The sequence below is a fragment of the Nesoenas mayeri genome, assembly GCF_963082525.1.
Source record: "Nesoenas mayeri genome assembly, chromosome: 3".
In the NCBI taxonomy this organism is placed as follows: Eukaryota; Metazoa; Chordata; class Aves; order Columbiformes; family Columbidae; genus Nesoenas; species Nesoenas mayeri.
This window is the reverse complement of record NC_137544.1, coordinates 99,156,196-99,179,337: the sequence shown is the minus strand read 5'-3', so window position 1 is coordinate 99,179,337 and position 23,142 is coordinate 99,156,196. Positions and strand designations below refer to the sequence as shown.

The 23,142-nt window shown below is 36.9% G+C and overlaps 1 protein-coding gene across 1 annotated transcript in view; it reads right to left on the bottom strand.

Moving 5' to 3' along the window:
- Positions 1-821: 821 nt before the first annotated feature.
- SPATA17 (spermatogenesis associated 17) overlaps positions 822-23,142 on the bottom strand; it is a gene marked incomplete at its 5' end in the record, with an annotated part of 93,513 nt that continues 71,192 nt past the window's right edge. Inside the window, 1 exon segment of the mRNA XM_080341632.1 lies at positions 822-1,367. Coding sequence (XP_080197758.1) covers positions 1,287-1,367 — 81 coding nt within the window. The 3' untranslated portion in view covers positions 822-1,286.

Sequence of the window (23,142 nt, the reverse complement as noted above, 5' to 3'; positions counted from 1 at the left end):
TTTGATCAGATTAAATCTTACTGGGGCGACTGAGCCAAAGTACAAAAAGTAACAATACTACAGCCCAGTGCCTGCATTCATAACCTACTGTGATGGCATTGAAAGTGCTTTTACTCTTGTGTGTGACAGCGGTAAAACTTTTTCATGTAGGCTGACAGCTGAAAACCTGCAGAAGTGAAATTTCTGAGTCCTAGTTTGGAAAGTATTCATACAAACAGACATCTCATGAAGGCTTTCTTCACATTCATAGGGGACAAAAGAATCACATAACAAATTTCAGTAATAAAAAGCCTGCAACTGAGTAACTGATTTGAATATTGTAAACAGATATATTTGATATATAGTCAAAGGATATGAAAAGCAAACACGGTATCCTAGAGCATGAAACTCCTGTAAAAATTCACTCACATATGAATTAGTTTATGAATTGCTCTTAAGAAATGCTGAAATCTTTCATGATGGTGAATTCTTTGGGTCTTTTGAAGTTAATGAGCTCTTGGAATGATCAATATTTTACAGGATTGCACGCATGTGAGCCCAGCAAACATATCAGTTTTGTGTGATCAAATGTGTCCTTCTTTGCCAAGCATCATCTGATTATGTTCCCACATACCAGTTTCCTTAGCATGGCACTAGGAGTAAACACAGCTATGGATAAAGAAAATTAAGTGGATATGGAAAAACTGATAAGGTGTATAGGTTGTTACAACTTTATTTTTTCAAAACTGTTGTTTTATCAGTCACAGAAGAGCTAAAAGGATTTAAAATAGTGTCTTCAATATAAAAAGCCTATCCTCTCCTTCTGAAGACATGGAACAGTATTCAGAAAGGATGTATACTAACTCTGAAAATTGTGAACAACATATTAATACATTTACAATTGTGAGAAAAAAAACCAACAGATGTAACTTTGAAAATTTTCTTTTTTCAGTGTTGACCTCACTCACAAATCTGTAATAAAGACAATGTGATTCCAGGTCTTTTAATTGATTACTCTGTTTTTGTATTCTAAAGGATTTACATCAACTAAAATATAGCAATTTCAGAAAACATGGGCCTATGACAATACCTTTTTTTGGGAAAAACTAAAAAAAAAAAAAAAGTGTTCAAAACTTTATTGCTTAGAGATCACGCAAAATCAACTAACACTATTTCGGACATAGTTTACCTCACTTTGCAGAAAGAGTACTTCACGGGACATTCAGTCAACATAGCACTGTGCATTTGCTGAAATACATTTATTGATTACATATCAGGTGTCTTATACTGTGAAGTTTACAGGACAATTACACTATTTGCCCAGTTCTGGAATACGTTTTTCCCAATTTTTCGAAGAGAACGATTGGTGGTGACACTGTTTGAAAGTCCTAAAGAAATAAGAAAGATTAAAAAAAAGTGTTAAGTTTGGCTTTCATGATTTTATCTTTGTTATTATTATTATTATTTTTAAGGTGTTTTAGAGCTTTGAATATCGTCTTCTGCTTTCACTTCAGTATATTAGTTAAAATGCAAATGATGCAACATAATGTGTATGAAACATACATTTTTATATTATAAATACATGATTTTGAAGAAAAGCACAAGAATTGAATTATTTTATTGTGAGTAAATACGTATTTTAACTCTAATTTACTATAGGCATTGAAATAATTTTCTGCTCTGAAAACTATATTTTATAGTCTTTTGCAAATCATCATATACAAAATTATATTCTCCTCCTTGGCAACAAGGTAGGTTAAAGACACAATATCTTTGCAATATTTTAAATCTTCTACCTTGGTTAACATTAAAACATGGATCTTAAACCAGTTCCATGAGAAATAGTAAAAAAATTATTATCTTAAATAAGTATTCGTGGCAACAAATTGCTTAAGCACTCTGGTAGATAAAAATACACATAGGGTGATTCCTGAACATATTTTTTTCCAGGAGAAGTTCTTGGTTATTACACTCATTTTTTAAAAAAAAACACAAATACTTACAAATCTAAATTGCATAGGAGAAATGCAAGTGGACCTGTGCCTTAAGAGTGTAATATAAATACAGTCAAAAAACAAGTGAAAGAACCTAAGTATTCTAAACAATGTTTTGATTTAGTTACTTACTAATAAGTGCTCGGGGTAAATGATTAGCAAGTCCATGGTGTTTATGATCAAGGTTTTCAATAATTCTTAATAGTATTATTTTCTTGACCTTGAAATACTGGGGATAGTATCAGCAATACAAAATATTTGTTTTGCATTAGAATTGTTTTCCCTTTCCAAAAGTAACAAGGCACAGTTGAATTATCAGCTTTCTGATTATTAATTTTTAAGAAAGAAGTTGGTCTGAACACTTTCTACTGTTTTCTATTGTCAATGTGATGCTCTGAGAAAGCACCTGGAAATGTGTTCATAAAATGTCTGAGGCCATGAGTGAAAAAAAGCTAAAATTTTTACCTTTCCAACACATTTAACAATTTGAAAGGTTTGATTTTCTTTCAAAACCAGAATGAAAACTATTTTTTTTTCCTGAAAAAATGACATGAAGCAGAATTATAATTCCTTGGATAATTTAGATGTAACTACTTCACAAACCACAGTTCAGCTGAATCCCCATAAACAGACAAAGCAATTCTGACTTCTGAGAAGCTTCATGCAAACACTGACACAGCCCACCTGACTTTCATCTGCACTATGTATTGCCAAACTGTGACCATATAATTTCTTATTTCTCATACTTAAAGCTATTTGATATGATTCCTCCAACATTCTGGTGCATGAATTTTGAAATAGCAAAGAAGACAAGTACATTCAAAATGAAATATTCCCTTTGTAGTGTTGAAAGTGAGTACTGCTCCATTCTTAACCATTCACAAGATTTAGATTTTAATGTTTCTCTATGCCTTGTAACACACAATTTCTTATCCAACATCCCATTTGCATATTTTTATATTATAATGTCAGAATGGCATCGTATTTTATTTTTCATTGTGTGTCTGGCATCACAGGCACCTTCTTACTGCAGAAAAGTTGTCCATATAATTATTATAATAAATATTATTATAACTCCAACATAACTGCAAGTAGTTTCCTACTAAAGTGAAACTAGTTATACTTAATTCAGTAAATCCACCATGCTAATATTGTTCACAGGAACAGAAAAAACAACAGCTCTCGTTGCTGAGAAAGCAAATACATATGTCCTGATTTTGTTAAAAACAAGTTTCTCTTTCAGTGAATTTTGCCTGTCAGCTAAAGCCTTCATATTAACTGCATTTTCCTGGGGAACCAGACACATATTTTGGTAAACCTAGCAATGGAATGCAAACTTATTGATAAGTATGGATGGACGTCTCGCGAGAGGGGCGACGAGAAACCGGTGACCAAGAAACTGACCAACCGTGTATAACATTCCATTCACGTGAATACTTCATATAAAAGTGGGAGATCACGAGGATCTCATCCCTTTTTCCTTTCCCTTATCCCTTCTGCTTATGGCCAACATTAGGAGAGGACCTTGCTAGTCGTCCCTGCAAACTGAGGCCTAGTGACAGACTGAATCCAGCTCCAGTTGGCTGCAGAGTCCAGTCCAGGACTTTGGGTGCCGGCTCTGCAGGTGCTGAGACTTTCAAGATTGGTTTTGTATATTTTGTATTATTTTCTCTATTCTTATTAGCAGCATTACTAAAACATTGTTCATTTTTCCAACTCTCTTCTCTCTGTCCTTCTTTCCCACCCGATCACCTGTCCTGAGTGGGAAGGGGGGAGAGGGAGGGGCAAAAAGGGGGAAGTGGGGGAGAGAGGGGGTTAACAATACATCTGCCAGGGTTTTATTGTCACCCCGCAATCTAAACCCTCGACAACATAATACAGATATAATTTAGGATTAAGCAGTAATTAAGAGCAGCATCCTTTGTTTTGAAAATAGGAAGTGTATTTTTGATTTACATGAAAGACAGGTACATTTTAACACAAAAGCAGTGAACTTTGGGTGAGACAGGGAAACCAGTAAAAGGGGTAAACCCCCCGCATCAGGATAAAATCAGGAATGGTAAGGCTGAGCATTGAAGAAGTCTTCATTTGCTGGAGCAGACGGCTTTTGCCATTAGGATGCCTGGCCAAACAAAAACAATTGGCTGCCAAAATTAGCTCCTTGGGACAATTTAGGAGCTTTTGAAGTGAACCGTTTTTTGAGCTGGAACCAAGCCCAGGTCCAGCTTCAAACTCAAATCAAAATGACAAAGAGGAAATTTTCTGTGCCACACGCCCCCTCGGTGTAAGATTACTTTGGGTTGGCAGCTGTACTGTTTATCTTGTTATTTAAAGCTATTTCACTAGATACTCACAACTGAGCATTTAAACAACTGGCTCTGATTATGACGAGAGCAGTTGTAGTTGACCACATTTAGGAGACATCACACAGTCTGATGGATAAATAAAAGTGCTGCTCGCTTTACAGTTAGACTAATTAAAGAAGTTTAGAATGTATACTAGATAAATGTTGCACAGCATACGTATAAAATATAAATATCTTTTTAGGAAAAGAAGCCTAGCCATTTCTGTATTTGCAGATGTAGATTTTCATCAGGATTCAGCAGTGGGAGAAAGTAAGACCTGAAATTACCACTTGGCCTTGCAAGATCTACCTCACAGTGCTGAGGAGAGTCTGTCCCACTGTATCATTGGAGCAGGACAAAGGGGATGGAATTGAAAACCACGTTCTCATGTCTCTCTAATTTGATGGTGAATTGTAAGTTCAAATTGTGCAGTGAAGCACTGCAGTGCACTGCTGGTTGATCCTGGTAGATTGCCAGGATCATCTTGAGTTGAAGCTGACTGCTACATAGCACAGAAGTTATGAAGTTATGTAGATAATCCTTTTGAAGCTGCAAGAGTAAAAGTTGGGAGTGGAGAAAAACAGGCTTCTTGAAAATTATTTTCAGTGCTAGTCCCTCATTGTTGGTAGCTGGAATGAATTAGCTTACAAATATGAATTCCTACATCTTGGTGAGATTGACCCTACAGTTTTGCAGTCTCAGGAACATAGGAACATGGAGCTGAGCTTTATGGAATTTTTCCACAATGCATTCTTAAATCATGTCATATAATTTCCAACATCAGTGGCCTGTATTTCTCAGGACCAAGATGTATTTTTAAATTCCCAAATGAAGTCAATACACTACTTCCTTCTTAAACTTGTTAAGCTTTGACTCCTTTCACTCCAGTACATTTTAAGTGACTCAAGTTCAACTGACAGAGCTTAACAAGACCTATGAATCCTTTCAATATATCTGACTCCTTGACTGTCATGTATGCTCATCAGTTCTAAACAATGGAGTCAAAAAAGGTGACATAAAGTCGCCAACTATTTGTCTCAATCAACACACTCCAACATCATAGATTAGATTTGCTAAATCCTCACATAGTTTATGTTTGGAATGTTATTATTTAAAGCAAATTCTAAAGAGATTTTATATCAGAGTACAACTACAAATAACATTGGCAAACCAACAAGACCTTGTAGACCTACATATCACCTCAAAGGCTTTTGAAAATGCATTCCCTCATATTCTAGTGATAAATACACACTAATAGTGTTTCTTTCCAGACAATTTTGAGAGTACTGTACAATTCCCTGTAATATAAAAATGTACTTTGGAATGAGATATGAATTACAATTAAGTATCTTCTTGGAAACTTAATAAAGTAGGAAGTCAGCTGCTTCAGACCAAAGCAACAATAGGTAAACAGCAGCAGCATATCTACTCACAGATTTTAAGGCCAGAAAGTATGACCATTTATTGTCAGCTCCTGCATGCACACTTTGGGCAATTTCCGACAGCCAATTTATCAAGTTGGTAACTATTACGAAGCTGGCAAGCACATGATAAACTTGGAACAATACATGCAGATTTCCTTCATAGGTTAGGAGAAGCAGCATGTGAAGATGTTTCAAAGATAAATTCTATAACTTCTCTAATGAAGAGTATTCTACCTATAATGGTGATTCAGAGCACTGAGTCCTCTTCTGAGGCAATCCAACAATACTGAAGACACTATAGAATTGCATGATGTTAACAATGACACCATGTGCTATGCAAAATGTAAACCACACCATGACAGGTTTGGATCTCAGAAAATTTTTTGTAGTGTTGGAATTATATCTGTTGAGAAGAATTAATGGTAGAAGGAATAACTGAAAAGTGGATACAGTTGCTAGAATCCTAATTTTATCTTCATGCTATTCAATAATTAAAACAGGGAATAAAACTCACTTTCCTTTAGCTTGGAATCAACTAGTACACATCAAGTCTTTAAGAGGATGCAATGGGAAATTCTGCATAAATGTCCATGCAGTAGTTAGGTCCTTAGTGCAGGGTAAGCCTGAGAGCAATCTTGCTTTCCCCACAAGGCTGGGACACAGCTCATGAACACAATACGTTTGTAAAACAGGCAGTACTGCCAAGTGCCACTGTACAGCAACAGTCCACAACCCAGTTTGTTTAATACTAAGTGGTCATATCTAAGTATTCCCAATGATCCTAATGCTTGTAATCGTAAAATTAGCGTTTCAAACTGAGCTGTCATAGTAAGCTTCCCAACCTGTTAATAGTCACAGGAAGGACTCCCATAAGGAAGCAAATCAGAAATGGCAAGCTGTTAAACAAGTAAAATGTTGGTCCAGCCAACTTTTATTCTTAGCAAATTTATCGATACTGGTTAACAATACTTCCAACTAGTACAGGGCCTTCTGACATGACAAAATGAGTGTAACAACCCATTCTGTCAATACAACACAAATATAATTTCAAGTGCTCAAAACCCACTAAGCTACCCTAAAAAAGATTGATTTATCTGCTCCAGTGTTTCTTTGGGGCAAACTCTTCTCACAACTGAAACCAATTAGTGGGCCTGGCACTTGTAGTGCAGAATGTAGGTCAGCATCAAGTAATAAAAAAGTATTGACTTTTCTCTGTCTGTAAGCAGCATGAAAGGGGTGCCATGGCCTTGTCGTATATGAAAAGAGCTCCATTAATTTCACTTATTTCAACCAGGGCTGTCAAATACTAATGCTTCTATTGCACTTTTCACACAAAGTACATTGACACCAATCCTGGCCCCAGTGAAACAAGTTTACAATATTTCAGTCAGTGAAAGGGGTACTATAATTTTTAATTCCCTGTTGTACATTTAGTCTCTTTAAGCAGCACTGCTCATAAGACCTATTGAAAGAGATGAGCTGGGACATTAATAATGGCTACCCTTCTTCCCATGGGCAACAGAACCTATTTCTTGGGCATAGTTTCAACAGCTAATTAGCCATAAAGTTCAGGACACAGTTGTTTGGCGTAATATTGTTTTTGTGGCTGGTGGGCACAGACTGCCAATTTTGCTTACCACTGTCGAGAAATATCCAAAAAAACGAGGAAGAGGTCTTCTGTGACTTAAGGCTATAAAATTGAAAAGCTAATATGTTAACCAATTGGGTCAAACAGCCCCTCTCAAAAAAGAGATAATAACAAAAGCCTGGATCATGCCTTGGGCACTGGAGCTCATTGTGTCAGTGCAGAGGTATTGACTTCCAGGGAAATGTGTGCCTGACCGGAGCTCCCTGTGCCACCGCAGACAAGTGACCACTGCTGGGACGAAGGGGGTTGAATGATGCTTGTCCCTCTTCAGCTTTCCAGTGCGATGCAGAGGAGGAGAACTAGGAGACATCATCTATCTCCTCTTTCAGCTATCTACTACTAGTACCAATTCAAAATCCTCTGAATCTTGCTCTTGTGGGTAAGCACAAAGAAAAAACCTGTACTTCCATGAATGAGCTTCTCCATACTGTGGATCAACACAGTGGTAATCAAACTGACATAAAATGTTAAAATCCTGTTTCCCTCTGTTCTCTTCAATTTCCCCCCTAAACTCTAAACTGCCTGCTTTGTTGCTGTTTTGGGTTTTTCTTCTAAATGAAGTTTATGATTCTTCTTGTCAAGCTTGAGGGCTCCGAGTGTGATGTCTAAATCATTCCCTAATTACCTTCTGCAAATGCAAACATCATCAGCAACAATAAAACTCTTTGATTTAAAAAGACTGGGTGACTATGGTAGAAGGCAATTTTCTACTTGTTTTTATAGCTTTGTAAGTGCAAGTCTTACCCTTTGAATCAACTTCCTATTAGATCTTAAAATAAAATCATATTGTATAGCCATCATAAAAGGCAACTTTATAACCTTCTGTGTTATGCTAACATCAGACAAGCTTATTCTACTCGTTAGTTTTAGTCTTTCATTGACATGATAATGCATCGTAAAAAAAAAAAGTCAGAAAATTATGTTCACAGTAGGAAATCTAACTATACTGTTTTAATATCCTATCTTCCAAACAGAAAGAGAAAACATTAATTGCTGTTTAGTTTATGCAACAAACATTTCATTATTATTACATTTAAATATTCATGCAGATTTATAACTATCACTGACTTTTACACATTTCATCTTTTGGAAATATAAATGAGGAAACCAAACACAAACAGTGCTTGCTAGAAACTATGAAATATTGCTAATTATGGCTTATGAATTTGAAAAACTTGATCAGATAATCACACAGGTTTAGATATGTCCAGCATGATGTGTCCAGTACGAGCAGCACAGTGGTCTGTGCTTCTCTGTGACAGCCAGTCATGGAAATTATAACTCTGTTCACCCCTTTCTCTACTTTTCTGAGAAGGAAGTGTTCTGCTGCTCATCATAGAATCACAGAATGTTTGGGATTAAAAGGGACCTCAAAAGATCATCCAGTCCAATCCCCCTGCTGGAGCAGGAACACCCAGATGAGATTACACGGGAAGGTGTCCAGGTGGATTTTGAATGTCTCCAGAGTAGGAGACTCCACAACCTCCCTGGGCAGCCTGTTCCAGTGCTCTGGCACCCTCACTGTGAAGAAGTTTCTTCTCAAATTTAAGTGGAACCTCTTGTGTTCCAGTTTGCACCTACTGCCCCTTGTCCCATCATTGGTTGTCACCGAGAAGAGCCTGGCCCCATTCTCGTGACACCCACCCTTTACATATTTATAAACATTAATGAGGTCACCCCTCAGTCTCCTGTTCTCCAAGCTAAAGAGACCCAGCTCCCTCAGCCTTTCCTCATAAGGGAGATGCTCCACTCCCTTCATCATCTTTATGGCTCTGTGCTGGACTCTCTCCAGCAGTTCCCTGTCCTTCTTGAACTGAGGGGCCCAGAACTGAACACAATATTCCAGGTGTGGTCTCACTAGGGCAGAGTAGAAGGGGAGGAGAACCTCTCTCAACCTACTAACCATTCCCCTTCTAATACACCCCAGGATGCCATTGGCCTTCCTGGCCACAAGGGCAAGGTGCTGGCTCATGGTCATCCTGCTGTCCACCAGGACCCCCAGGTCCCTTTCCCCTACACTGCTCCCTAACAGGTCATTCCCCAACTTATACTGGAACCTGGGGTTGTTCCTACCCAGATGCAAGACTCTACACTTGCCCTTGTTATATTTTATTAAAATTTTCCACATCCAACTCTCCAGCCTGTCCAGGTCTCACTGGATGCCAGCACAGCCTTCTGGCATGTCAGCCACTCCTCACAGTTTTTCTGTCATTTTATTGAATGTGCACTCTATTCCATCATCCAAGTCACTGATAAATATACTGAATAGTACTGGTCCCAGTACCAACTCTTGAGGGACTCCACTAGATACAGGCCTCCAACTAGACTTTGCCCCATTGACCACGACTCTCTGGCTTCTTTCCTTCAACCAGTTCACAGCCCACCTCACTACCTGATCATCCAGATCACATTTCCTCAGTTTAGCTGTGAGGATGCTCTGGGAGACTGTCAAATGCTTTACTGAAATCAAGATAGACCATATCCACTGCTCTACCATCATCTATCCACCTGGTTATGTCCTCATGAAAGGCTATGAGATTGGTTAAGCATGACTTCCCCTTGGTGAAGCCATGCTGATTGCCCCAATGACCCTCTTATCCTTGATTTACCTTGAGATGATACCAAGGATAAGTTGTTCCATCACCTTTCCAGGGATGGAGGTGAGGCTGACCAGTTTATAGTTACCCAGGTCCTCCTTCTTGCCCTTTTTGAAGACTGGAGTGACATTTGCCTTCCTCCAGTTCTCAGGCACCTCTCCCATTTCCCAAGATTGGCAAAGGTGACGGAGAGTGGCCTAGCAATGACTTCAGCCAGCTCCCTCAGCACCCATAGGTGCATCTCATCCAGACCCATGGATTTATGGATGTCCAGATTGCTTAATTGCTCCCTAACCCAGTCCTCAACAACCGAGGCAAACTCCTCCATTGTCTTGCCCCCCTCTGGGGCCTCAGCGGTACAGGGTTCATTAGGACAGCTTCTGGCAGTGTAGACAAAGAAGGCATTCAATAACTCTGCCTTCTCTGTATCTTCTGTCACGAGGGCAGCCACCTCGTTCATCAGTGGGCCTCCATTGCCTCTGGTGTTAGTTTTATCTACACGTATTTGAAGAAGCTCTTTCTGTTGTCCTTGACCCCTCTCGCCAGGTTTAGTTCTAAGGAGGCCTTAGCTTTCCTAGTTGCCTCCCTACACCCTCTGACAACAGCCTGATACTCTTCCCAAGTGACCAGCCCCTCCTTCCATGACCTGTAAACTCTCCTCTTCCACTTGAGCTTACCCAGCAGTTCCCTGTTTAACCACGCAGGTCTCCTGTCTCCCTTCCTTGACTTTCTACATGTCGGGATGCTGTGATCTTGAGCTTGGAAGAAGCAGCCCTTGAATGCTAACCAACTATCTTGGGCCCCTTTATCTTCAAGCACCCTTTCCCACAGGACTTCCCCTAGCCATTGTCTGAAAAGGCCGAAGTTGGCCCTACTCAAGTCCAGGGTTGTGATTCTGCTTGGTATTCTGTTCCTGCCACATGAGATCCTGAACTCCACCATCTCATGGTCACTGCAGCCAAGGCAGCCCTCAACCCTTACTGCTTCAACCAGACCCTCCTTGTTAATGAGGATGAGATCCAGCAGCGCTCCTCTCCTAAGCTGGCTCATCCAACATTTGCATCAGGAACTTACCCTCAATGCACTGGAGAAACCTCCTGGACTGTGGATGGCTCACTGTGCTCAGTGAAGTTTGCTTTCTTAGCTCAGTAGGTAAGCTGTGCTAGTTCGTGTTTTGGAGATGATAACTGAAGATAACTGGTTAACACAATTCAAGTCCTAAAACTTTTTGTCCTCTTCTGTGCAAGGTAGGAGAGGATGTGTTCTGGCCTTGAAAAGACCCTGTTTCTGCTCCTACATGGTTAGAAGCAGTTTGGACAAAGGACTAAAACCATATCTCACTGTAGCCTTCCATAGCTGTACAAATTAAGCTATGACATGACAGAAAATCCTGATGCTTTTGAGAATGAAATAGTTTGAGCCATTCTACAAGGGAAGCACAAATATTTCAGAACAAATAAGATACTTTGCAATAGCTGTGTACATTAACAATTACAAACGTGTCAACCCTTACAGTGCTTTCTGACAAGCGAAGGCAAATTAACTCTTGTCTTTGATGGAAGTTTTGTGCAAGGGAGGACAAAGAAAAAATGGGGAAGGATTTAGTACAGTGAATTACTTTTTCTTGTAAGTATTGCCTCTCTAAAATCAGCCTGGGATCTGAAACTAGCCTGTTCTTTTTGTAATGTGAAATACAACCAGCAATGAAGATTTGTGGTCCAAATTTGCATTTGTTACCTGTACTTAGTACCCTGCAACAGTTGTGGCTTCCAAGGGGAAGGAAGAGTGGAATTCCCAGCTGTATCTTCTAAGTTCATTTATTCCATTTATTGATGATCTACACACCAGACATTGTCTGGTCCTTCCTCCCAAACATGTGCTAGTTTTGTAATGCTTTATAAAGAAATATTTTCTCCTTTATAAATAACTGTTCAGATAATGAATTTATTTATGTGTGTAAAGCAGATCTGCTGAAGAGGAATAAATCACCTTTATGTAGATACTTTTAGACATATTCAGAGACATCATCAATACTAAAACTGCCACACAGAAAGTTACAGTGGATGCTGTACCATACTTTAGTCAGTGTTATGAAACAACAGCATCCAAATTCTGTTCTCACTGTCTGTATTTGAACCAAAATTGCCATAGATAATATTCTATTTTTTCAAATAACGTAGCCTTTTTTTACAAGTAAACTAAATTAAGAAACCAATGTGGATTTCTCCACAAGCTATTTCATAGGTGGATAACCTTGAACTTTACTGAATTTGGGCTAAAAAACCAATATGCAGCTGAAATATTTTAGTAGGTATTCAAAATCCCACGAGGTGTTGATCTGCTATTGTCATGCAAATGTCTACTACTTGCAAGGTATTTTAACAAAATATTTTTGAAGAGGGAAGTAGATGTTCATCTGAATTTATTTAAGATGTATAAATAACATTGCTGAGTGTGAAAACACACTAAGTGATACATAACTCTTTTATGAAGTTATTAAATCTCAGGTGGAACTATGTCTGAGACTATATTCCTGTTGACAGAAAAAAAATAGAGACTGAAAAGCATCTGATGAAAACTAAAGGACATATTTTTTTATCGTAGGGCTTGTATTTTTAAACCAACTCCTTGTCCTGTCCATCACAGACACTCTGCTAGCAGCAGGACTTGTATTAGAAATAATGCACTTAGGGATAAGTAACTTATGCCATTTATAAGCTGCCCCTTTCATTGTCTAATCTGTTCAACCACAACATTCTCTTTCCAGCTGAAAATAAGCCAGAGTGAAGTGTTGACTGCCAAGACAAACTCAGAACCACTTTTAACCTGCTGGACTAAAGCCAGAAAATGTTTAACCTGCCAAGATGAAGTTGCAACTACCTCCAACTTGCCAAAATCATGCCACCAGAAGTTAAGGAGGAAAAATTCTGAGCTGAAATCCTTAACTGAAAATATTTTAATCTTATCAATTTAAGTTGTATCTGATTAAAAACCAACAAACATAAATAAAGTCATAACCATTTAGAATCAATAAAAAAATAAATAAGGCACATTGATTGCACTGTATTTGGCATATGCAGCAAAAACAGTACTCCAATTAGATTTCATCTGGTTTAACATTGTTAAACATTTTTCTAAAACCTGATTGCTTTTTGTAATGAAATTACTAGATATGCAGATCAGAGAAGAGTGGGTGCTGCCTAGCTGAGCTTTAGCAAGGTTTTCAACACAATCTCCCAGAGAATCCTTTTAATAAAGTTGGTGAATTACAGCCTAGAAGTGCTCCTTTCATAGACAGCTTACTTTGGAGGTCAGCTAACACTAGAAAACCTACTTATCTACTATCCAGGGTTCAAAAAGGCTCTCAATAATTAATAAAACTGGAACAATAGCTCTTCGGCTAATATGTATTGCTATCTTGGCAGTCTGTATTTATTCATATATAACAACTCTTCTTTGTGTGTCATGTTTTTCTTAATTTTTCAGTGGCACTTCTCCTATGTAAATCCACTGGTTCTTTGATCCAGTTCAGGAACAGCATTAGCAACACTGACTACTAACTTAGGTGCCACAGATTTGTTTTGGCATTGACATGAAGCTAGTTCTGTCAAACTGCTGCTGATTAAGAAACTTCAGGGAACAGAACAGTTAATAGCCAAGCATTATTTCAGATTCAAGAGTGTTCAGAAAACTAAAATGGATTACATGTATAAGCACATATTTAAAAAATAGATTGCTGAACACTTCAAAAACTAAAATCATGCTGTCTTGGTTCTGATATGAAAACATGTTATACATACTAAATGTAACAAGTTTTGAAAGCGTATTCTATGGTAGTATGTTAGCAAAAGCTTATTTCATTTTTCAGTTGGATAACTTCCAAACTAAATTCTACACTCTGTTGTCCATGTTGAGGAAAGAATTTAGCCTTAGACTTTCTTTACATCCATGCCCTTAATGGCTATGTAGAACTTTCGATGTATAGCTGGGTACTATTATATCTTACAAATGAATAGGAACCAGGAATTTTTACAATGTTTTATATGCTAATTTATTCATTGACAGTGTAGTAGCAATATAAGTTATACTGTAAAGTTTCCCATGCTTCTCTGAAGACTTTGAATTTGACCTGAAGTGTGGAAATCCTTTAAATAGCAAAACGTTTTGGTCCTCCTCCTGCCAAAGGCTTGGGCATCTGCAAAAACTACAAATCATGCCAAAGTCTTTGAGTGATATATGGAGGACCACAATCCACTAGGAAATAAGCTAAGACTCATTCATTTCATTTAGGTCCTTCAGTGGGATTTGAACCATCCAGCCCACAAACCATGTCTCATGAGATTGCAGTATACATCCAGCCCATAGTAATAATGATTCATATACATATATGTGTATATGCTTTATTGCTACCTTTAGCTGGATTAAAAGCAATATATCAAATTTTATATTTGTGCTTCTTTTATTAGCTTTCTAGCATTTGATCAGCTGATAGAGGTAATAATGAAATGTTTTTTTATAAACTGGAGTTTGTAAGTCCTATCCTGAGAATGTAATATTTCAAAAAATAGCCTAAGCTTTGGGGAAAAAACCAATTACAGAAACAGCATTAAAAATGCCAAGCACTGGGCAGAAGCAATTCTGGATCAGTTTAAAAAAGTGATTGATGAAACTCTAATCTGAGCTGAAGGAACAGTTTCACGACAAGCTGTGACCATTCCACACACTTCATTAGCTGCCATAATTAGCCTGGTGTTTCAATTTGTTAGAACTGGTGGGGACAATTTTACTCAGAATGCAAACATCAAAAAACAGGGTGCCTCAGACTTCAGAAGAGGCTGATGAGAAGCTTTTCTAGTCTCTGCTAACTAAAAGATTAATTACAGCTGATGGGAGGCTGTACTCTGATTGTCACTCTGTCTCTGTGCATTACTTTTAGCATTAGAAGAAAGACATGGTTGACACTGCACTGCTCAATCAAGCAGCTTCGCATTAGTGTACAAAGTCTGCTAACATGCAATGTTTTCATTGTTTCTCTTTTTCTATTTTTTTCCTCTAAGTTTGAGACTCTCATACCTAACAAGTTATGCTTTAATAAGGGAGGACATTCAGTTACTAATAAGTAGTGCTTACCACTTATGCTGTCATTCCTTCATACAGCTACAGATGAGAGATACTAACATGTATCAAATCTACTAGCTGGGCATATTATTAGTTCCTATTATCACAGTTAAAATGTAAATTCCTACTCAAATACTCTCATGGAAAACAAAAACAATATGGTTGTGAAACATACTGTGTGCATCAGTCTTTATGTGTAATCCCCTTTACTTCAGGTGCTATTGCCTCTGTGCGTTAACTCAAAGCTTGTAAGGTTATTTAAATTGAAGTGAAGTCTGAATTTGAAATGCAAAGGTTACTCCTGAATAATTCCATAACCCTCATTCTATAGAATATTCACACATGGTAATATACCCACTCATAAATAACTCCTTATGTGGATATGACTTTCAGTTTCCCCACTTATTTTATGCTGAGATCAACAAAAACCATAAGAGAAGAAAAAATATAGTTTCTTATGTGTATCATGGTGGTACATCCTTTTAAGTTGAGTTTATATAATAAAAGGAACATTGAAACCAGCTCTTCATTGCATTAAATGAAAAAAACACTGAAGTGTGTTCCAAAGTGAATATCATATTACTCATTAAAATGGAGAAAACAAGTTCAGAGTTGATTCATAATAAAAATTTTAAAGAAAGAAGTAGTAGCTACTTACATCAAACCATTAAGACATCAAGCAATTTATATTACTTAGAGTTGCTCTTTCACTCCAATGTGTGAGCACAAAGGTATCTTTTACTGTTATTTTTCCTACTCAGGAAATGTAGATTACTCTAAAATCCATTTTACTGCACTGAAGTCCTACTGCTCTGAGAATAAGTTACTCTTGCTCTCTGGAGAGACTGTCAAACAACAAAAAGCTTGTAGCCTTTCTCTCAGCTTGGGCATACACTCAGCATAACCTTTGAGAATCCATCCAGAACAACTGTAAGTATTAATAAGTATAGGTGAGGTTCTTAAGAACATGGTTTAGTGCTGGAGTTAGGTTATGGTTGGACTTGATGATCTTAAGAGTCTCTTCCAGCCAAAATGATTCTGCGATAATAACACTACAAATTATACAACTATTCAATCATAACGGGTCAGTGTAACAAAACGTCATTCAGGCATCATTTTCAGATGCAACATTCTGTATCTGTTGAAATAAGTCATCAGAATATGTGCTTCTGATCTTAGACTTCAATTTGCAAACTCAACAGCAATGTGTATGTGAAGATGAGATTAAAAATAAATTGTTTATTTTTCTGGGAAAATATGTAACACAATTTTTCCTAGAACATTTCTAAATAACATTTATCTACATATCAGTTACATTCATTATAAGCCAGATCCTTATGCAAACTAGCTTAGCTCCATGGATATATCTCAGTTATGTTAGGTGCTGAGGATCACTTCTCATACCTGCTTTTTCAACAATTATATGGACCATGTAATTCGTAGAGGACTGTGAAAAGCTTTCTGTAACTTTCATTTAAACTATCTAACTAGCACAAACAAGGTCTAGGTGGGTATTAGCAAAAAACAAGTAGCTTGCTTTTGCAGATATGTCCCATAAAGAATTAAGTGACTTCAAAATATACTCTTTTAAATTCAATATTGTGGCAAATTAAATTGAGTTGAAATACATTATGTTGGGCAGACACACAACCAAATCTACTTAATTCCAAGAATGCTGAACAGCCCGTCCAAAACTATCAAAGGTAAAGGCCAAGCACTTCTCAGTTTAGCATGAGGCTTTTCAATTCCAACAAACAACATAACATCCAAATAGTGAACATCTAAAAAAATATAAACAAAATAAATTAGGTGTAACGACAAACTCTACCATTTCCAGCTCAACTGAGCATTAAAAGCTCTGACACAAGCTGCTGTAATGTACTCTAAGCATGTACTGAAGGAATTGGTTGAGATACTCTGTTTCTAAAGAGTTTCTGATTAAACAAGAGTCTTTAAAATTGTTTAGGCAATGTATACAATGGGATTATTTAGAAAGTTAAAATGTGCGTGTATCTCCCTCAAAGACATATTGGTTAAAGTTAGCTCTTACTAAAAAGCAAGATTTTCTTTTATGCAGCTGACATACAAGTTACATTATTAAATGAGGAAGGTAGGCAAAGCAAGACATTTATCATCCAACAGACAAATGACATAGGATTGCTAGTTAGACAGTATAATAAGTACCATCTAATTTTCTCTTTCGAATCAATTTATTCTTCAAAGCCTTGGATCATCATCAAGGGACTGCATTTTCCCGTTGAGAAATTAGAGAACTGAAAATCAGGTTTTATAAAATATTCAACTAGTTGCAGACAAACCCTTACAAATAACCACTAGAATGGATTTGATTAGAAGAGTGGTGACATTATCTTTTCTTATGCAAATAACTGAATGGTTTGACTCTTCTCAGTCACTATTTTGTAGTGTCCCTTCAAAATTGCACCCTGTAACTCATCAGTAACCTTCACCAGAATGCTTTTCCAGCCTTTCTTTTCAGCCTTCCGGTTATCCACAGGCTGTTTTCTGCATTCAGTTAAAAAGCAGCCAGGGATATATTTGTATGTTTTAATTTGCATCGTAGTGTTTACCTTTCTTCTATGCCTAAGAAAAGAATTTGAATGATCGTTGATAGTTAATAATCATTTGCATTGTATTGAGAGCAGCAGTTTTCAAAGGAAGCCCAGCAATGGTGATCTTACAGATTCTCTCAAAGGAAACACTCTACAGCTCAAGAACTTTTCCAATGGGAGCTCTGAAAGCTATCTTAATAACAAGATTGATTTCTCTAAATAGGACACAGTCATTCAGTATGGAATCTGGAAAAATTGTTATGTCAGCTGTCAAAAGTTGAAATTGCCATTTGCTTTCCTAGAAGACTGAACGGGTGCATCTTATAATATAATGAGAGATATTTCATCCTAGTGAATGAGAAGTAATGCCTGGTGTTCCCGCTGTTGGATATGATATACTCCTGCCTTTTTTAATAATTTGCTTCTCAACAATATTATTATGACATTTACTATAAAAAGCAAAAAGTTCAGAAGTAGAAGTTGCAAAAGTGACTTTAAGCCATCTTCTGGTACCCAGTGTTAAAGATCACTTGCTTATTAAACTGCTCTGTAATATTAAATTGGCAACACTGCTCTTTTGTTGTAGCCTAACCAGGTCACCAAATGTCTGAGCTCCAAAGAGCTCGCAGCTCTGAAGAGTAAAGCCACTTTGGGAATCACCCTATGTGGAGCCAGGGAATTACTCAAGTTGATTTTCACATGAAGATATAGCAGTGTTCTGATTCATAAAGGTTGTTCTGAGAGCAGAAAATATATCCTACCAGGCCCAAAAGATAGACTTTTCATTAATACTGTAGGATATATTGTTGTAGGACCAGATCCTGGGGTTTAAATTATTTGGTTTGGTGCAGGACTCAGGATAGGAAGAAAAACGACAAAATGCAGCCTTATCTTGGAAACAGATAGTTGATAACTCAAACTAAGGGTCCATTTGTAGCATCTGAATAGATGCATGAAGTCATGCCAGCAGTAATAATCATACAGGAGCCATGTTATTGGCCGGAGATTGCTGGAGTGCAACTCACTTTGGCAACGACCCTTATTATCCCTGACATGGCTCATGAGGAAACTGACAGTGTAACAAGCAAACTCTTACAGATCGTCTCATAATTCCCTTACAATAGAGTCACTTCTGGCTGCCACATTATGTCAGCTCTGCATTGCCTAGGAAAACACATTGCAGTTGGATTGGGGAACTAAGAATCGGATATTCAAAAAACATGCTCGCTCTTCTCATTGTATGTTAGTAACTTCTGACACAAAACATACTAGAAAATATGGCCCTAAAATTTTTAAAACATGTAATAAGGCTGATAGTACAGATGCACATTCATTAGCCAATATCACACTGTATTAGGAAATATTCTTGCATAAGATTTTTTTTTTCTAATTAAAATGAAAAGAAAGCATGCAAATTCCTTTCAAAAATGGTCATGGAGTCACAAGCTAAGAGAGAAAAAGTGTAAAGCTTCACATTTACATTATACCTATCTCAAGTCCAATCACTGCAAGATTAGGAAAAATGGATTTAAGGTGAAATTCAGTATAGTCAAGGGATGGAAAAGTGTGAATAGTCTATCAAACAATTCTGCCACAAAATGGCATGATCCACTATACACAATTATTGTGAGTATGTTGTTAGTCCTACAAGGGATGAAACTAATTTTCAAACAGAACAAACTACTTGCCCCCTCCCCACTCTATTTTTCCCTCGCAGTAATACTATACAAAGATAAATTTGCTGTGGAACCACAGGACACAGTGGTTTCAGAAGAATGTGGAAAAAAGTGGGTTGGCCATAGCCATGTAGAAGAGTCACACTTTCTAAGGCACTGACATTTTCAGGCTGTATCAGGTTGTCCTTATGGACCTCTTCCCACGTACCTAGAAATCAGGGCCCTACCTGGTAATGTGAGCCATAATGTGAGCAACAATGAAAACCACAGAGGCGACTGAACTTTCAGAGGCATCAGACTATATAAAACAGCATAAATTCCCTGGACACATAGGTTGTTCTATTTTTCACTATAAAAAGTCCAAATGTAAAGTCATGTGAGAGGAATTATGCAGTTGAAACGTTCACGGAGATTTGATCCTTACAATATTCTTTATGGTAGAAAGCAAATCCAAGATCAAGAATTTTTACCATAGAAAAGATCCAAATTTACACCCAGTGTATATTAGTGAAACTCTCTACTTTGCATTATACTTCTGTTGTAATATTTTTTATATAAACTCTGGCTTAAAATACATACACATACCGGTTTTTATCTGTTATATAGTATGTCACAATCTAAATAAGCACTTCATATAATCTCAGTTGAGGGCAACCACTGTCCAATAAAAGGGACTGAGCTGTTGATTGTGCCTTTATCTACATTGGCAGAATGTGAACCTCTAATTCTCTGCCTCTGGTGACAAAGATAGAAGTGATAAAATTTATTTAAGGAACAACTATCGCCTACTCTAATAAAATGCAAAAATGCCAGTAGTGTAGACTACAACCCAGTTTCTCCTGCTCCACCAAAACCAGAATCATGTTAGTGGTGATTTACAAGGGCTATTCTTCCTAGCCTAGGCAAGGCCATGACAATCAGAAATATTTGAACTTGATATTTGATTAATTCTGGCAGTATTCCATAAGTGATTTCCACTCAACAACATCTAATTATTTAATTATTTCCCATTATTAATGGAATTAAAAAATTCCAAACATGCAGCTAGAATGACTGTTTTGCAGGAAGCTCATAGTCACCAATTCATACATGTAGAAATCTTCCTAAAATTATATTAAGCTGGCCTGTTGAACTTGAAAGGCATATTTTATCCCAATCAATGCATAAAAGTAAAATTATCCATAACTAAGGCATGTTTCTCTGCTGTACAGTTCAGCTGTAATGATCCCCACACACTGCTCTTGCACATCAATTATGATAATCATAATCACGGTCGTTAAGCTGAATGTTCATTATTATCAGGATGCTGGTGACAGCAGATTCAATCATCGGGTGCAATGGGCAGGCAGTCACAGTCCCACCCAAGTTTCTGCAGACAGCGTTGTGCCACATTAAATCTATGATGTGTTCCACATCCCACTCCATTCCAAAAGCTGTAGACGGTAAAGGTCAACTTTATGTTCTGTGCAATATGCTTAGGTTCTCTAAATTAATTCTTTGCAGTACTGGGTATTTTTATGCTTTGTAGATAATAAAATTCTGTTTAGGGCCAAAATGCCTGTGCAAATAATGAAACAGTTATGCAGTCGTACTGTAATTCACCTGTAATAAGGCATCAGAGGAAAGAATCTATCAGGAAGGAGTATCTTAAAATGTCACTTCCTGAATTTTGCAAATAAGAAAACATTAAATGCTGTCATTAAAGTCAGTTTTCTAAAATGCATATGCAAACTAATTCCAATACCGATTAAAGGCTGTAAGCTATCATTTCTGCCTCAGTAAATATGAACATATGTGAATGTTTTGACAGCTGAAAGATTATAGTTAGTCTATTTGATCCCTTGACTGTCCGGCTACATTGGAACCTATCATTGTAGATTAAATTCATAGTGACTGGTAATTTTTTTGTATTGATAATTCTCACATAAATTCTATCAAAGGCATTCCAAGGTATTTAGACATAGGATATTAAATTTAAAATATGCAAGAGTATTTATTTTTTATAGTGGTTTACACTAGATTCAGTTTCACTAGAGGTATAGTATTTCCATTTCTTGTTTATTTTTAGAGAAGAATTAGAATACAACAGATTTTCCCTTAACTCAGAAACTTCTTCAAAATGTAAACAGAATGAGATAAACATGTTCAGATTGTAGCCAGATGAAAAGAAGAACTATTAACTTTTCCTCACATAGATATGGTAATTATTATGTTTAGAGGAAATCTATTCTAATACACTTTCATTTTCCAGAAGAAATACAACAAGGCAATATTTTCATTGTTTTTTATTTTGCTTCTGAAGTAATTATATAATTTGCATACTAATCTTTTTGTGACTCGAATTAAACTGCATGCTTATAAACACATGAAAACCTCAGGAAAATAAAAGTGGGACATGCTCATGTACATATACAGGGAAACTTAAATATGTAGTTTGAAAAAAAGCTAGCTGTTACCAGTTAATATCAAGTAATACCTCAGCAGCTCTGAGGGGTCACTGATCCACTGACCACTGAACTGACTCCTTGGAAGAACTTACACAGTAGTTTGTCTTAGCAGCAATGATAGGAGATATTTCTCTGGTCTAATACTGCCAAAAGCTGAACATAAATCACGGCATGGTTATCAGCTATTCAGGTGGTAATAAAAGTTGCATCCACAAAAATATAGGAAACTCAAAGGAGGGTTGTGTTTAGTAGGCAAAGGGTTAAGCAAAAAATCTGATTTTTTCTGTAATATTTTTATACATGTCCTTTAGCCTCAAGATTCATTACAACAGGATAATTTTGTTCAAACCACTGATATATACGAAGCTTTAATACAGCTTAGAAATATGAAAGGGACAGAGAGTTCTTTCTGCTTTAACAGCTACGAAAGTATGACCTCACACCTGCCTATAGGACCTTTGCCACGAAAATATAATGAGGAGGGGGAGGCGATTTGGTTGGTTTTCTGTTTTTTGTTGTTTTTGTTGTTGGTGGTGGTTGTTTAAATTTTTTTTGTTTTTCTTATAATAATGACCCATTAAAGCAGTAAGTAGGTCATAAATAGCTCTTTTCTCCTCTTATCTCTCTGTTTGGGTAAGCGCTCCTAATTGAAGCTTCATATTGATTTAGAATTGGGGTTGGAAGCCTATATGTCATGTTGGGTTAATGTATACAGCTGTTCACCTCCAGAGATTTAGGTTGAAATCTGTCCAAGATCACAAGTGACTTTAGTTGTTTCAGCTGAACCTGTAATTTATATATTATATATGTGTGATATCATCATCTGAGCCTGAAAAAGAACTGCTAAGGACCAAAAAAAAAAGTTTACAGGACAAGATCACCAATAAGACTTTCAGATATCTTTTATATACTGTATTTATACTGTGGAACTTCAGTCAGTCACATCTTCCACTCACTGCATTTGAAAGACAAACTCAGGTCTTTTTGTTTAATGTTGATCTTTGTGCCTTTATTTAGAATGAGATTTAATCAATGTATGCTAGAAAAGCAAAATTCTACTCTGAACTAATTTTAAAGCTTAAAGTTTTAAGAAACAATTATTTTAAGAAATATTTCTTCTCAAACTAAGATTCCTCCAAACTTGTTATATATTTACAAAGATGAAGTAACTTTCAGGAAAATAAGTAATCATATCTTACAAAATCCAAGAATTATTTAGGTTGGAAGAGACCTCTTGAAATCATCTAGTCAAATCCCCCTACTCACCTAGAGCAGGTTGCCCAGGACTGTGTCCAGTTGGGTTTTGAATGTCTCCAAGCATGGAGACTTCACAACCTATTTGGG